The 16275-nt window shown below is 40.6% G+C and overlaps 1 protein-coding gene across 3 annotated transcripts in view; it reads right to left on the bottom strand.

The window, feature by feature from the left end:
* The window catches only part of kdm6a (lysine (K)-specific demethylase 6A), a 76068-nt gene that overhangs the window by 40692 nt on the left and 19101 nt on the right, over positions 1–16275 (bottom strand). For 2 of the 3 annotated variants that reach the window (XM_022201506.2, XM_022201507.2), the window contains exons 6-8: positions 9876–9996; positions 4630–4684; positions 4162–4196 (exon numbers count right to left, since the gene is read on the bottom strand). In XM_022201506.2, coding sequence (XP_022057198.1) covers positions 4162–4196; positions 4630–4684; positions 9876–9996 — 211 coding nt within the window. Of the gene's footprint in view, positions 1–4161; positions 4197–4629; positions 4685–5936; positions 6165–9875; positions 9997–16275 lie in introns of those variants that run through there. The other variant, XM_051959020.1, reaches the window with a different exon arrangement.

Genomic DNA, 16275 nt, shown 5'->3' with positions numbered 1-16275 from the left:
CGACAAGCGACAAGTGACTTTGGTGTTTAATGTGGCCATAGCTGGAGATACTTGCCAATTTTCTTTGGCAAACGCAGCTGAAACTGTGGACTGACTGCCAGGACTGTTATAATGCAATAAAAGTGCCAGATTCAATTAGAGGACCTACAGCAGCCGCAAGTAGCAGCTTGATGACAGAAGGTCACATCACATCCATATACTTCATCTATACACAAGCCTTTCATTTGGTTCGGTTAAAAAGATAAAGGAAGGACAAATGGTCCCTTTAGTTTAATTAAAATTTTACATGAAACTGAAAGAAAACTAGAATATATTCACATCTGTACAGACTCAAAAAACATGCAGAGAAGACTCTGAAGTGGGGAAGTTAATTAAGAGAAACAAAAAACTAAATCTAGTTAATTGTTCACACGTTGGGCCAATAAAGTTGATTTTTAAAGCCGTTATAGCTCTGACAGACAATGATTGAACTACAGATGTTGTAAAGAAGCTATAAACTCTAAAACATGGATTCGTCACAAACATCTCCAACCTGAAAGACCAACGAATCTATAGACTGATCAGCCACAACGTTAAAACTACTGACAGCTGAAGTAAATGACACTGATCACATTATTAAAATGAAAAGTTCTGCTGGGAAACACTGGGTCCTAAACAAACTGCTGCTCAGGAACATTTCAAGGAACACAACCAAGACCTCGAGGGGTCGAACCACCTCCAAACTAACCCAAATCAAGCACCGAAACAAGTCTGACCCACAAAGACCCTAATTCACAATCCAAGAATCCGCTGCCAATGTCCTAGTGCAAGGAACCACAGAACACCCCAAAAGGTCCCATATCCATGCCCCACCATGTCTGTGAACCCACATAATACTGTGCAGTTGGTTATATATTGTGGCAAATTGGTGTATAGTTCTCACAAATCCAAGATGGGCAACCAAGATTAGCCATTTTAAATCAAGAGTGGATTTAGCTCTGCCTTCAATCAGCATAGCTCCTGTACCACAAGAAGCTATAAAATACAAAACGTGCTACAGATGTGACTGTAAGCATCCATATCCTAGGATTTTACCCATATTATGTCAATAACTTTCTGTTATGTTTATAATTCAGACAAATCTTTTAAAACTCTTCTGTGTGATGTGGACAAAGTTCATTGGTGGCAGAATCCCAGTCACTTCCTGTTCAAGATGGCTTCTCTTTTTGCACTAAACAATTTGCCTGGCCAAGTTCTAGCACTGAAACATTGTGCTAATAAATGTATTTTTGTGTCTGATTCAAACTTTTGGATTCGCTCATCCCTCTCCTCAAATCTGCCTCATAAAACAGATGTGGCAAGATTTCCTGTTTTTATAACCCAAGATGAACAATTCAGTGTCCAAACCAACTGAGAATTATGGTCACAATCTCTTCTGCTGTTGCTCAGTTATGGTGTTGAATAATGGCCACAAAGTGCTTTTTGCAGGGCATTACGAAATCACAGTGAAGTTAATCTTTTAGATGTAAAATATCACCACTTCCACATTTTATTCTAGGAGACATCTGTCACTGTGTGATTTTTTTCTCTAAATTAGCATTAAAACATAATACCTCCAGCAGGAAGACTTCACTCTTACTTCAGCAAAAGGGTTATTGACTTCAAAATTATATGACACTTGGCAATTTAATTACATCTGCAACCATTAATCAAGTAGCTGTCAACTATTAAATTCATCGTCAACTATTTTAATAATGGAATACTCAATTTTGGTAATGTTTTCAAAGGAAAAAAGTCTACATTCTCTTATTGCAGCTTCTCAAATATGAACATGTCCCACTTTTTTAACTCCTGTATGACAGTAAATTGAATATCTTCCTATGTGCATTTTGAGTTATGGTGAGCTACTATCTGCAGGATTAAAAATACATTACAATTAAATCAAATATAAAATTAGAGAGAGGTGGTAACCTAATTCAGTGACTTCAGCCAAGAGAATGACCTACGAACCACTGCCTGGTCCACACTGCAACAGAACAGCTCATGTGTGAATATGTCAAGGCGAGATACATTATCGCTCAATAATTATACACTTTGTTTCCTGAAACAGGCAACCACAGGTCCTCGAGAGTTTCAAAGAGACCATGAGAGCTGACAGCTAACACCCATTTCTTCAACAGCATTAACGATAAAACAAATATGAACTTTTATCAGACAGGAGGAAAACCTTCAAGAGAAAAGGAGCACAATGTTGCAGTACTTAACCTTCTGAACCCCAAACACTTTCTCTGTGTTTTACTGCTCCTGTTGCATGTTTACTCACTGTGGGCTCATTTTTCACTGCAATATAAAGTCCTACACCTTATTACTTAATTATACAAATATTTTGAAAAATGTTATCAATATGTACGACATTTTTCCAAGTGCCCGCATGCTTTACCAACATTGAAAAAAAGGTAATTCTCAGTAATTTAGATATTTTACTGCACAGGTTTTTAGTTTATACAAATCAAATGAATCTATCTTCCAACATCTAGCTCTTCTGTTCACTGCTTTTTGAGAAACGCTGCACTTATTTTGTAGTTTGTGTAAGTTTCCTCTCAGCCTCTCTAATTTGTTCATGAATTTCTGAATCTCTGCATTTTTGGTTTCAGTTGTGGTGGAGTGCTGAATTTTTATCATGTTTTTTTCATTTTATTTTACACGATCTGATGCAAACATTGTAGATTTCACATATTTATAACTGAGATATGTAGGACAAAGTGATTTCTATAAAAATCATAATTTTAAGCTTATTTTTTGCTATTTTTCCCCTGACAGAACGATATACTATACATCCACAGTCCCTCACAAAGTTGAACATCCGATGTTTTTTACAGTTTGGCTCCAATTAATTAGACCCTCCAGAAAAACGCGGGCAAAAATCCTTGATTATGCGGGCTAAAATCCTTGATTATGCGGGCTAAAATCCTTGATTATGCGAATAAATATGCTGGGTTTTTATGCCATTTTATGCGGGGAAATTGCGGGAAATTGCGGAAAGTTGCAACGTATGCGAATAGTTGTGAAATATGCAAAAATATGCGTGATTCACCTGCCGTCTGGCCGCGGAGGGATGTGTCCTCTAATCAGACACTGGGACTGCTGCGGGGTTACTGGACTGACAGTCTGTGCTTTGAGAGGGGGAGAAGCTCACGGCAGCACCTGCTGCTTGTTGAAAACAGTAACTGCAGAATGATCCCAGTTTTCCTGTCAGTCTCCAAAACGGCAGAAAAAGTCGCTAGATTTGTGGCTAGTCGCTTTTGACAAAAAAAGTCGCTAGGACGCTTTGGAAAGTCGCTAGATTTAGGGAGAAAGTCGCTAAGTTGGCAACACTGGCGCCGCGCTCCGCATCAGCTCGTGCTTCTCGTGTGTGTGTGAATGCTCGAACTGATGATGTCAGGCCAGGCGTCACATAAAAACTCACTCACAACTCCATTTATATTGGTTATAGTTTTCTCAGTTTATGCGGAAATTGTGAAATCAAGCGGGACCCGCATATTTCTCTTTTTTTTTTCGTGGAAATGTGAGATTCTTGCGGGAATTATGCGCCGTTTTGCGGGGACTATGCGGCCTTTTGGGAAATAATTGACCCCCGCATAATCAGCGGCATCTTGGTGATTAATGCGGGAATTCATGCGATCGCATAATCGCGTTTTTCTGGAGGGTCTAATTAATGTTTTCATTTAATCTTTTTCTAAAGATAACACAGCTTCCAAATCTATTGGGGGTCAGAAGGTTAAGAAATATTTTAAGCTCAACAACAATGAGCATCGGGGGAAAAAGATCCTATTCAACATTACAAAAGCAACTTTGTGCATCTTGAAAGAACATTTCCTATTAAAGAGACAGAAGTATTGCACAAATATTGACCAAATGAATGCTGGTTCAGGAGGTTATCCCTCACACTGATTTCATCAACAACCCAGATACTTCCTCGTGTGCACCACAGAAAATCTACCCAGGAATTAGTCTGATTCTGAGACGTTATGAGCATTCTTCATTCCAGATCTGGACCATTTACAGCACCTAACCTTTGTTCTAAACCTGCAGTGATTAAAGCCTACTGATTAATTTACTATGCAAAACATTTCGAGCTGTCACATTAAATTGAATAAAAATGATTTTTAACTTATGGCTTACCTGGATCTCATACAAATGAGCGATGTGGAACTGGACTGGGGAGAGAAAAAAAAAGGAGAGAAGAATTAGGGTTTACAAAAGACGTGAGATATTACACATTTACCCAATGGACCTCAGTGGGTACAGATTGCCAACAGTATGGAGCACAGATGGGAGGGGGAGTACGACACTTTCCCCAGAGTGTACATGTAATCTGAAATCACAGTGTGTCTGTGCAATGTGCTTGCAAGCACTTCCAGCTCTTTCTGTCTCTCCTTGTGCTGTCTCCTAGGCAACCCCAGTCTTGGGCAGAGTCAGCAGGGAAACAGCAGCAGAGAGGAGAAATTGCTCTGTAGAAATATTCCTATGCCCTCTCAATATGTGGGATATATCACTGACAAGGTGGTGCATCAAATCTCAGACTACAGAGCACAGCAGAATGTAGCAGCTCTCCAAGTGGGCTGTGATAATTAGAGCAGTGCTACTTACTTTCAGCTTTGGACAAAGTGCAGAGATTGGAGTCGATCAAAGCCAGCTGAAAATGCTGCAAAGAGAGAAAAAGAATTATTATGAATGAAGATGCATAAACTTTAGCAATACTAATATCTACATGAACTGCACCTAATTCCTTCGAGTAATTACAGTTGTAGAACACAAAGCACTGGATTGTTTAAGAGGCTTTACGCTTTTCAGGAAACCAAGGAGAAAAGCAGTTTTTTTTCCTTTTGCTTCATTGAAAGCCCCGACAGTTTCACAACAAACTCTGAATGAACCCTTGTGACCGTAACATGAGAGCACACTGATAGCCGGAGGGGCTGAACCATAGATATCTCCGGATCACTCAGCTTGCTCCAACCTCCTCTCCTCTCTCCTGTCCAACCAGAAAACAAAACAAGACACTGATATCCAGAGGTATTAATGGCATCCTGTTCCATCATCTGAACTAAAGGCAGGGCTGCTGGGTAAGGCAGCTGTCTGCAGAGGCTTAGCCGGGCTGACAAGGCGTGGCACACTACTAGGAAATATCTCCATCCAGGGTCACTGATCAGATTAGCCCGTGGGTGCGCCGCCCAGCTTCAGAGGCAGGGCTTGGAGGTGTTTCTTCTGGCTTCTCCTGACCCCCTTAGGGCTGCCATTCAACTCTAATCCCTCCCTCAGATGGTGGCATGTAGGTAAGCCTCCATTATTCTGATTACTGCTTCAGGGTGTCACAAATATGCAAAACAGATCTGATAGATGTGTTAAAAAAAAAAAAAAAAAAAAAAAAAACTCCATCAAGGTGCTTGATCCTGCAGCACTTTGATCCATAGGTGGCTTCAAGGTGACAGGTTCCATTGCAGCTACTAATGCAGCCACATGCTGCTTTCAATGCATTTGAAAAGGCTTCAGTAGTATCTGGGTCAGGAAAAACTCTTCCTGAAACCAGGAACTGCTCACACCAATCTAGCACACAGCACTGGAACAGACTGTACTGGCTGTTGCCGCCAGTCAGCTGTAGAGGATTTCTAGAGAAAATGCTGTAACCTTAAAGGCAAACATCATGTATCTGCCATCTAGGCTAAACGATAGCTGCAACCACCGACACTCACAGCAGACGCTCAATGTCAGACAGATAAAAATCAAACGCCGTCCAGCTGGATCCTCCTTTGCATGCTTCACCCAGGGCCATGCTCGCACGTGCGCAGCCTGCTCAGAATAAACTCCCTTTTAAAGCAGAGCTACGAGCCACCAAACATCCCTCATCACAGCCACATGCCTTAATGTCAGCGCTCAGACACACACATAAATGCGTTTACCTAGATCGCTTTCACATCTCACTCCTCCTGGAAACCCCTCAGCATCCTCCTGTGGATCCCTCTTCTATCCTTTCCCCTTCCTTTCCTTTCACACTTGCTCTACCACCAGGCAGATAATGCAGCAGGATTGTCAGCTTGGCATTCCACCTCCCTCCCCATGTCTCGCCTTCCTCACTCTCTCTGCTATCTTTCTCTCCCTCCCTCTCTCTCTCGCCTCCCTCCTTCCCCCTCTCCTATCCTGGTGTCACTGATTACTATTCAGCAGACGGCTGCAGTGGAGAGTGCACAGAGATGACACACAATACCTCAAAGCTGGAACAGGCAGGCATACACCTCCTCTCCCCCCTCCTTCCCCTCTATCTCACCTCCTTCCTCAGTTCAAAGCTCGTCTCTGTGGCTCTACAGAGACGGCCAACTCATCACCTGCGACACACGGCGCAGGAGCCTCATTTCCTCGTCTCACTTTGGCTAAATTAGCCGCCACTGATGGAATGAAGTCTGTCTGTGCATGCTGGGGGAATATGAGTTGCAGTGCGGCGGTTGGCTCCTAATTAGCTTAAAAATATCCTCATACAAATGGGAAGCATAACAGCTTCCTCAATCCAATTTGCTCCAAAGGAAAAGCACCCTTCCCCACACTCATCATCTGCAGAAAACTGTCTCGGCTAACAATTTCCCCTCTCTCTCCCTTACCTTTATTCAATCTCAGCTGCTCACCCCTCCCTGTAGATAACTGGGCCGGTCGTGTGTGTGAGATTGTGTTGGTGGGTGTGTGTGTGTCGATGGCGGTGATCCAGGAACGAGAGGGGAGGGAGGGGGAGCGTTCAAGACAGACTGAGGACGTGCAGCACGTGCAGTTTACTTAGCTCGACACTGTAGCATCAAAAGCACAGAGATGCATGCAAACGTATTTATAATGTAGCTGCTAAAAGGCAGACAAAATATTGTGAATGCTTGGTAGATGCAATCCCTCGCAATAAATATTTGCGCGGTCGCAAACCAAAGAAAATAACGCCTACTGTCTTTACGTCATCTGTGGAACTAAATGTTCCACCATGCACCAACTGCTCTCTGCCTGCAGCCTTATTAGCATAAATGAATTCTAAATAATCATAAAAAGCGAGAATTTACAGCATATCACATCATCCCAACCTGGTTATTCTACACTGAAAGATAGTAAGCTGTGCATATGATTTCTGAAAATATATCAATTGGTGATCCAGCACAAGAATTATTGAGGAAAAGAACACACACAAGTTATGCTACAGGGTTTAGATTTTATCCTTCATAGAGCTGCAACGCTTGATTGATTAGTTGCCAAACTGTCAACGGTCATTGCCTAATGTTTTCATAACCAATGAACTGGGTTGACTCATTTTCCAGCCTCTTAAATGTGACTGTAAACTGAATAATACTTGCATTCATTCACTTCCAAATCACAGGACACTTGGCTATCTAATTCTAGCTGCAACGACTAATCAATTAGCCGTCAAACCCATTGGCAACTATTTCAATAACTGAATAACTCATTGGAGTATTTTTTTTTAATAAAATCTCTGAGTTTAGCCTCTTAAACACAGAAGTTCTACAGTTTTTTTTTAACTTCTGAATGACAGTAAACTGAATATCTTTTGGATTTTGGACAAAAAAAAAGACATTTAAAGACATCACCTCGGGATTCAAGAGACACTGTCATTTTTTTTGTCCTTTGCTGACACCTGGCAGACCAAACTAAGTGATTAACTGAAAAAAAATTATCAACCAATTAACAATGAAAAATGAGACAAGATACATTAGACACATTAATCCATTATCCCATATGTATTTGTGAAAGGTGTGTGTAGTGTTTAATAAAGCTTTATTTTTATCTTTATTTGACTTTTTGTATTTCTTCCTACTGTGATTTAAGTGTATGTAGCTGCTGCAACATGTGAATTTCACTGGTGGACAATCAAAAAGTAGATTTTTTTTTAAATAACTGAGCTGTAAAACACTGACAAAAAGTTTAGTCCACTGGTTTGAGCGAACTTCAGCCACAGTGACAACTTCTTTGCCATGGTGTCAGTTATTTTGGAGCTGGAAATGTTCAGAAAACATGAAATAAGTTCAACCCAAGAGCCTCCATCAGGTTGGACCAGTTCACAGTTGTGAAAATGCAGCACAGTTAACAGGTAGGTGGCATCTTACGCTGCCAAAGACAAGGGAATAATCCAGGAAGGCTGTTGGTAACACCACAGACGGTGGCATTTCCTCAGAGGAGAGCATAGCGATCAATCAGTCACCCTTTAAAACTATTTAAACTGTGTCAGAGATTCAAACTTAAATATTAATAGGTAATAATAACCTTAATGATGATAAACTCCTGCAAAGATATTAGACAGCTACATAGTTAATAGGAATTATTCTCTTTATATGGAAAACAATGCCCCGCAGGGCTTCATAGTATTCCGCCGTATTAAGATAATACATAATAAAACCTGGTGTGACAGAATGTCTGGAGCAGCACAAAGCCCGGGATCAGATAGCCGTCTAACCCTGAAGGGATCCTAGATTCTCAGACAACAATAGATCCATAGGTTGCAGTCAGAAAGCTCGTCGTTACCGTCTGAGGCTCACAGGTGTCAGAAGTGTGCAGACAGACAGGACAGATGATCCGCCGGTCTTTGTCCAACTAAGGGACTCGCGAGGTCAAGTCTATTTAGGCAGCGAGACGGCTTCTGTGGATGCACATCAGGTTTGCAATACACACCGGCATGAGTGGAAAATGATTCCCTGAGCCAAGACAACTCTGCTAACCGCTCATGTCAGGACACATATTTCTTGTTTTAGCTGCACTTTCTGTCTCCAGTGACTTCGGCCGTCAGCTCGTGGCTTATCAGCTGTGTGTGCATGAAGCAGAGTGAGACTGCCAGGCTACCAAACGCTAACAGCAGGGCTCCGACGTTAGCTGCTAGTATTACTGCACCGGCGCAAATGTTGCTATGACAACAGTATCAAGATAGTTTGCACATAGTTGCCAGTTTGCCTGCGGCTAAATCCGTATTGAAAATGGAGTTAGACCGCAGCAGAGAATGCCTTTCTTCTTAACATTACTAGTCCATCAGAAGCCACCAGAACTTCTGCTGCACCTTCCTCTGATTTACCTGGAATTCTACAGCATAAAATATGGATATTTATAAAGATATCTGCAAAATTTTACCTTCATATGTCCAACATTTTCTGAAATATTTCTTTAAAATTTGCCCATTGACCCGCTTTCCACAGTTTTTTCCCCACAATGATGAATGGAAATAAACTCGCGGAAGTCAATAAAAAAAGATATTTTCGTCATTTTCGCTATAAACATCCATTTATTTTGCAGCTGCACCACAACATACTTGTTTACTAAATAAAAATAGCCACAAAATGTGTCCATTCTGCTGCAGATTGGAGCCTCATGACACCAATTTAATCTGATCCAAAATCTAAAATAGTTTTACCAGCTTAGTGACGGTAAAAATCATCAGAATAAATCATGGCTCAACAATTTGGAGAAAATATCCTATTGCGACTTTTGTAGCAGATACTGGCATTTGATTTGTGATATCATTTTTAAAAGTGTTGCCTCTGGTGATCTAAAAAAAAAAAGTGATGGAGCATTACTACATGAGATACCATCAAAACAACAAGGACGGCATGAATTTGGAAAATCACAGACGACTTTTAGCTTTAACCTTTGGTCAGATATGCTGCTTATTGCTGATAATTGCATGGTTTCAACCAGCAATCTGTATTCAAAATCAAATAATTGCTTACCCAAACCACTGTAATTTACACTATAAATTACATCCAACCACGACAGGGTGTCAGATTTAGTGCTCCAAGTGAAATTTCTTTTGTGAAGTTGTGAGCTCTGTAAAATTTCATAAATGCAAACTGCACATAACCATTCAGATTTACCTTTAAGCTTGACTCGTAGTCTGTGTTGACTTTAAACATGAGCCCCAGTCTCAGATGAATCTCTTTAACTCTGGAGAAACTGGGGTCGATGTAAAGCACCTCCTGGAATGCCTTGATTGCCCTGGAAATGGACAAAGAAAGTGACACACTTTAACAGAAATATTTAGATGAAAAAACCCAGAAGTATTATCGTTGTTGCTGCAGTAATGACTTTTAATCAGCTGGAATCAGAGATAGGTTCACCAGTATGACTTAACACATCATTAATGACAATAAGGTGACAATTCAGACACGCATCACTGTAAATACTGTAGCCAACAGTGTAAGTGTTACAGAAAAGCATTAAAAAGTGGATTTAGATTCCATTTTTGAAACCATCTGTGGAAGTACTTTGAGATACATTCTAGCCAGATGCTGAAAATGTGAAAAAGCATTCATTTCCACAAGCTGCCGCTGAAATGATGCAAAAATGACAAAAACGAGCCTTCAGTAACTATTATATTTGATAAATAGCATGTTTTTTTCTTTGAGGAGGGACTAAGCATGATCAGGCTGCGTACAGTAAAGACAATAAGTCAGAGAAACTGTGCATTGCCTGCTATTTCTGATTAAACTTCAAATCGGTCTCAATTCTTATCATTTTGGCACTGGTGTTTTCCTTTAATTTTTGGCTAAAACCTGCAAAAAATGGCTCTATGTTGGGGGAAAAAACGATGGCTAGTTGCTGTTTTTTTTTGTTTTTTGTTTTGCTTGTTTTGCAACGTTTAGGCTTTGCAATTGGATGAATTAATACAGATTAATATATCATTTTAAAACATATAGAATTTCATGTTTTGTGTGCAAGCTGTGATGTAGATTGAGTTTGCTGTGTTTTCAACATTTGGCCAAGGACTACAGATAAAAAAATTTGCTTACAGAGGCATATAGAAATGTTCAAATTATTCTCATTATCCTTGTTTGAAATACATTTCTATAATTAAATAATAAAGTACACTTCTCAACCGCTTTGATCATTGCTGGTATGGTGTTTAAAGACGTTTGTGTGCATTAGCTGCAACTGCCAGACTGCAGTAGGGAAAACCCAGATTTACATGTAGTCTGTGACATGCAAAATCTACGCAATCAGATTTGTTGCTCTGCTCAGGTAATCACACATGTAAGTGCCTGCTCAAGTCAGCAAATTATGAGCTGATGTGGGGCAAGGAAATGACTACAATGAATGGAACATGATTGTGCTTTCATAAAACATATTTAGAATTAGAAGAGGGGGGAAAAAAACATTTGCACTGTGATTCTGCAGTCCAAACAGCTGCAGGCAGTTTGTGAAATTTAAATTAATCAAAGATATTGCTGAAGTATAATGCAGCCTTTACATGTTGCAGTTCAGGTTTTATTTCTCGTGCTGCAAACCCAGGTGCTAGTCTAGCCTACTCTCAGGACAACTATGGTCCCAGATCAAAGGAATCAGTACTGCTATATGGGCTGTAAAGATTTTTCTTTTACCAAAAAAAGCATCTTTCCAATAATGATACCAAATAGGGCTCTGATAGCAGCGTTCTCTGCTACCCAAATTGATCATCTGTGTATCTCTGACCTCAGAAAAGTTCATTTAAGGTCACTACAGCACAGCTATTTGTTGCTGTGCCAAAAACTGAGGCAGCTGTGACTGAATAAATGGATTTGAACTGTAACTGAGAGCGGAATAACAACATTTAATAATGGCACTGATGAAGAAATTATACTTAATATGGATCGGCAACGTCATGCTTGATACCTGCTCCTCATATTCTGGGGCATCGATAAAGCAAGAAAATGAAATATGATCTGAGGTGGTATGCTTGATTAAAGGGATAGTTTCTTTGAAGTGGGGTCAGAGTTTTACTGAAAGTAGCTGGCAGTTATCACGAGCCCAGTTTGGAATAGCATAAAGGGACAGCTGGCAGGAAAACTAAACTATGTGCTGAGGCTTTTTCCTGGCTCAGAACAGGCCGATGAGCTGGGGGTGACTACGAATGACAGAAAACACACTCAGTAAATCCCTGTCACCTTATCTGACAGAAATCTATGCTTCTACCAGTTATTTCTGATCATTTAACCCATGTGTTTCTGAAAAAAAATGAAACACGTGGGTTAAAGAAAAGAGGTTTTGTTACACTTTTTTTTGCACATTTTTCCATTGGCGCCAGCTAAAATCAATTTTGGGATGTCAAAACTTCTGATACGCAGGAGAATTGCTTTCCTTTGAGGTCTGCAGCAAAATTTATTTTAACCGTCTAAACAGAGGTCCAGCTATAAAAACCATAAATAAAACTATCACTATCACTTGAAGCATATGCTATATTTAGACTACTCTCTCAGTCCTTTCCTTTGGCACTACATTTTTTGAACCATTCAATAACTGTGCATTGTATTGTAGCGTTATATTACACTGCTGGAGCTCTAATCAACAACTAATATGAATCATAATACAGTGCATGATATGGGTATGTTTGCATGTAGGAATACTGAGCGCTTCAGACAAGGTAGTGCCTCAGGAAATGTCTCTGTTTGAGAAAATATTGCAAATACAGCGTACACTGGTTGGACCTCTGTTTAGCTGGCTAAAAGACATTTTGCTGCAGTTAATTACTTTGCCTCTCCAAACTCAGTGGTGTGCAGACCACCATCTACTGTAAGTAATGCACAGACTGTAGATAAAGCACCTTATGCGACTCCACGCGAACGAAACTGAACCATCCTCTCAGTAGATTCATGATTGACTCTGCACTTTCTGTTAGAAGACCAAAAGCTTCATGCTACACTGAATACTCCAAAACTTTACACTCTCGATGCCAACTAACTTTTCTAAAGCCCCTTTCAGACATGGGATATGGAACATTGCTGGGTTCATCAATAGGTTAAAGTGGCGGCAATCGAGACATTCAAGCTCCTTTCACACAAAGGTCACTTTTCCATTAATGTTCCTCACGGCTGCATTCACACATTCCCCCATAGTGCCAGGGTAAGCCCATGATATTTGTCATTCATTCGAGAGTAGTCAATACACCTAACGATGTGTAACAAAAAATAATGCAATAATGGAGTAAAATTAAAGTGATAGCAGCTGATCCAAATAACCAACAGCTCGGTTTATTTCTGATTTCTTAAAAAGTAAATCTGAAAGTTCAGGAATCAACCAGAAACCACCATAATGTGTGGGTTTTGTTATTATTCACACACAAAAAAAGATTTTAATCTTCTTAAACACCAAAATTACACAGTGTCATGTTTTTCAAAACAAAACCATCTGCGGCTGATCATAAATAGCACAAACAGAGAGCACATTAACCCAACAAGAGCCAAAGTGTTACAGAAATTGACACAGAAATAACTGAATGTGGATATAAGAGTTATACTGCTGGAAAGATCAAGTCTTCAAATTATTGCACAGTTTGTGAAGAAAGAGTAGCTATTTGGGGATGCTTTATTGTAACGTTTAGCAAAATGATTGTCATTCATAAGTTATGCCTGCAGATACAATAACATAAACTTTATTAATCCCACAGTGGGGAAAATTCACTGCTACAGCTGCTCAAAAGACTGGGGTATAAGGGCAGTTAAAGACGATATTATACACCCTACCGATCATAAGTTTGGGGTCACCCAGAATATTTCATGTTTTACATGAAAACTCATGTATTCATGTGCTAACATAACTGCACAAGGGATTTCTTATAATCAATGAGCCTTTCAACACCATTAGCTAACACAATGTAGCATTAGAACACAGGAGTGATGGTTGCTGGAAATGTTCCTCTGTACCCTTATGGAGATATTCCATTAAAAATCAGCCGTTTCCAGCTAGAATAGTCATTTACCACATAAACAATGTCTAGACTGGATTTCTGATTAATTTAATGCTATTTTTTATTAGGAAAAAAGCTTTTCTTTCAAAAATAAGGACATTTCTAAGTTAGGGCCCTGTCACACACTAGCGTATAGAGCCAGCGTCTGAGGAACGTATCGAATATTCCGAAAAATTGTTTATACGCACAACTTTTCAGCGTATGTGGTTGATTTTCGGTTAATGACCGTTAGAGTAACGTGAGCCTAGCGTACCGTCAGCGTATGAGTAGCGTAAGAGTAGCGTATGTCAGCGTATGTGATGTGATGTGTATTTGAGTTGGACGTATACCGACGTATGAGTAACCTATATCAGCGTACCTCCGACGTATGAGAAACATATGCGGAACGTCAGCCTAACGTATGAGGAGCGTACACAGCTGGTGATGTTGGGACCAACCCTGTCCAGCAGTTTATCATACATTTCTGGAGGCATGCGTAGGAAGTTCCTGAAGGCTCTCTGATCTTCATTTCTCGATCCAACCATAAGCTGGTCATAAAGGCCAAATTGACGCCACCTTCCAATCCAAGGTTTCACCCAGATTGCACGTCTCATTCTACGCCTTCTTCTTCTGTGTCTAGCATACTCAACTACTAACTGTAACAAATCTTGGTGATGTTGCAGCACAGCAACCTCCATCTCTGGACTGCTGGTACAAACTGATACAGATTTGGAAATGTGAGACTTTATATACCCCCCATACGCTGGAAATACGCATGTAATACACATGGGATAAGTTGGCTGTATGCTCAGAACATGTTAGGCATAAGTTGAGTACGTTAGACTGTCGTTAGAACTACCATCATAACGTTAGCCATTCGTTAGACACACGTTCATTATATGCTCTTCTAATGCTAGGTTTCCTGACCCACTCAATTTCAACATATGAGAAGCGTACTCAACGTATATGTAACGTACCTTCAGCGTACCTCTAGTGTGTTCAGCGTATGAGGAACGTATGAAGAGCGTAAAATTCATATGTCGGCATACGCTGAAAATTTTTGTTCATGTTCAAAAAATTTTTTGGCCGTCAGCGTACATCAGCGTACACCAACGTACCCCGGCGTACTAGAAACATATTCCAGCGTATCCCTAGCGTGTTTCAGCGCATGTCAGCGTATTCCCAAAAAGTCCATACGTTCCTCAGACGCTGGCTCTAAACACTAGACTGTGACAGGGCCTTTAGCCCAAGCGTTTGAACAGTAGTGTAAACAGTACCAAAATTGCAGAGAAACATTGTATACAAGAGATGAGATTTCAACAACATTATATCTGCAATATCTTCACATGTATGAAAGCCCGGAGCTGCAACACTGACAGCCTGCCGTCATGTTAACAAATCATTTTCTCTCCCTCCCTTCACAATACCGCAACAGTCTACAGAGACAAAAGCAAATTAAAAAAACAAAAACAAACACAAGTTTCCAATTGAAGCCACTCACTGTGTAGCTATGACAACAATAGCAACTGCATGTCAGCATGAAGCCTTCTCCTGTATGAAGCAGCCGAGCACTGAGCTCGCTGCTGACCGTGTGCGACACCCACATGCACATACATATACATCTTACACACACACAGACTGAACTCGTTGCCCCCAGCTCCCTCCTCCCCTATCGCCTGGTTTATCTGGTACCTCCCCCTCTCCCTCCCCTTGCTGTTCTGCCTTCACCCTTTCCTCCCTCAATCCGGACTGAAGCTATTCAGCAACACACAACAGAAGGCAGCCTGAGGATCAACTACTCCCTCTGTTCATAATACATACAACGAGAATAAGGCAATGAAAGTTTGTGTTCGGGAATGAATATACAAAATCATCCCAGCACCGGAGCTCCCAATTCTATAAGCATTAACCTTTTTACTGCGACATGCAGAAACAATGACTTTATAACCAATCACTGATAATCAAGAAAGTTCTACAACGGATATTGGAGCTGATATTCATTAAATGTAATGTTTTAACAGCATGTGACAGTACAGAACATGTCATTCATAATGAGACTTCTTCATTAACGAGGGTGACTATAGCTGCATATGTACCACAGAAACAGGAGTGATTAAATTATCTCCTCTGTTTATGTGGGATCCACTGAGACTGATCAGTTTGTTACGTCTGCTGCTCTATTTTCTTAATATTTCATTGTTTGTTCTCTTTTTTTGCCCACTAAGGTCCAGATCTTAATTATTGTTATCCAGGCTCTGTTTCAGGTGACTGTGGCTGACTTCTAACTTACTGTAGTTGCTAGCTGTTAGCATAGCATTAGCCACTGTGAGAGGGGCTAATTTCCTGGTTTGTGTTTCTTGTTCAGTCTTTGCTGCTTGAGAGACATGTCAGGGACATCCTCAATGTCAAAACAGGACATTGTTTATTTTGTTGCCAAAACGGATAAATTAGAGATGTAATGTCAACATTCGACCTGTCCAGGGTGTCCCCTGCCTTCCCCCGAGTCATCTGGGATAGGCTCCAGCACCCCCCGCAACCCTAATGAGGATAAAGCGGTGGACCGGTGGATGGGTGGA

This window comes from Acanthochromis polyacanthus, chromosome 14, assembly GCF_021347895.1.
Source record: "Acanthochromis polyacanthus isolate Apoly-LR-REF ecotype Palm Island chromosome 14, KAUST_Apoly_ChrSc, whole genome shotgun sequence".
NCBI classification, from domain to species: domain Eukaryota; kingdom Metazoa; phylum Chordata; class Actinopteri; family Pomacentridae; genus Acanthochromis; species Acanthochromis polyacanthus.
The sequence above is the reverse complement of the archived record's forward strand: the minus strand, read 5'-3'. Positions and strand labels throughout refer to the sequence as shown.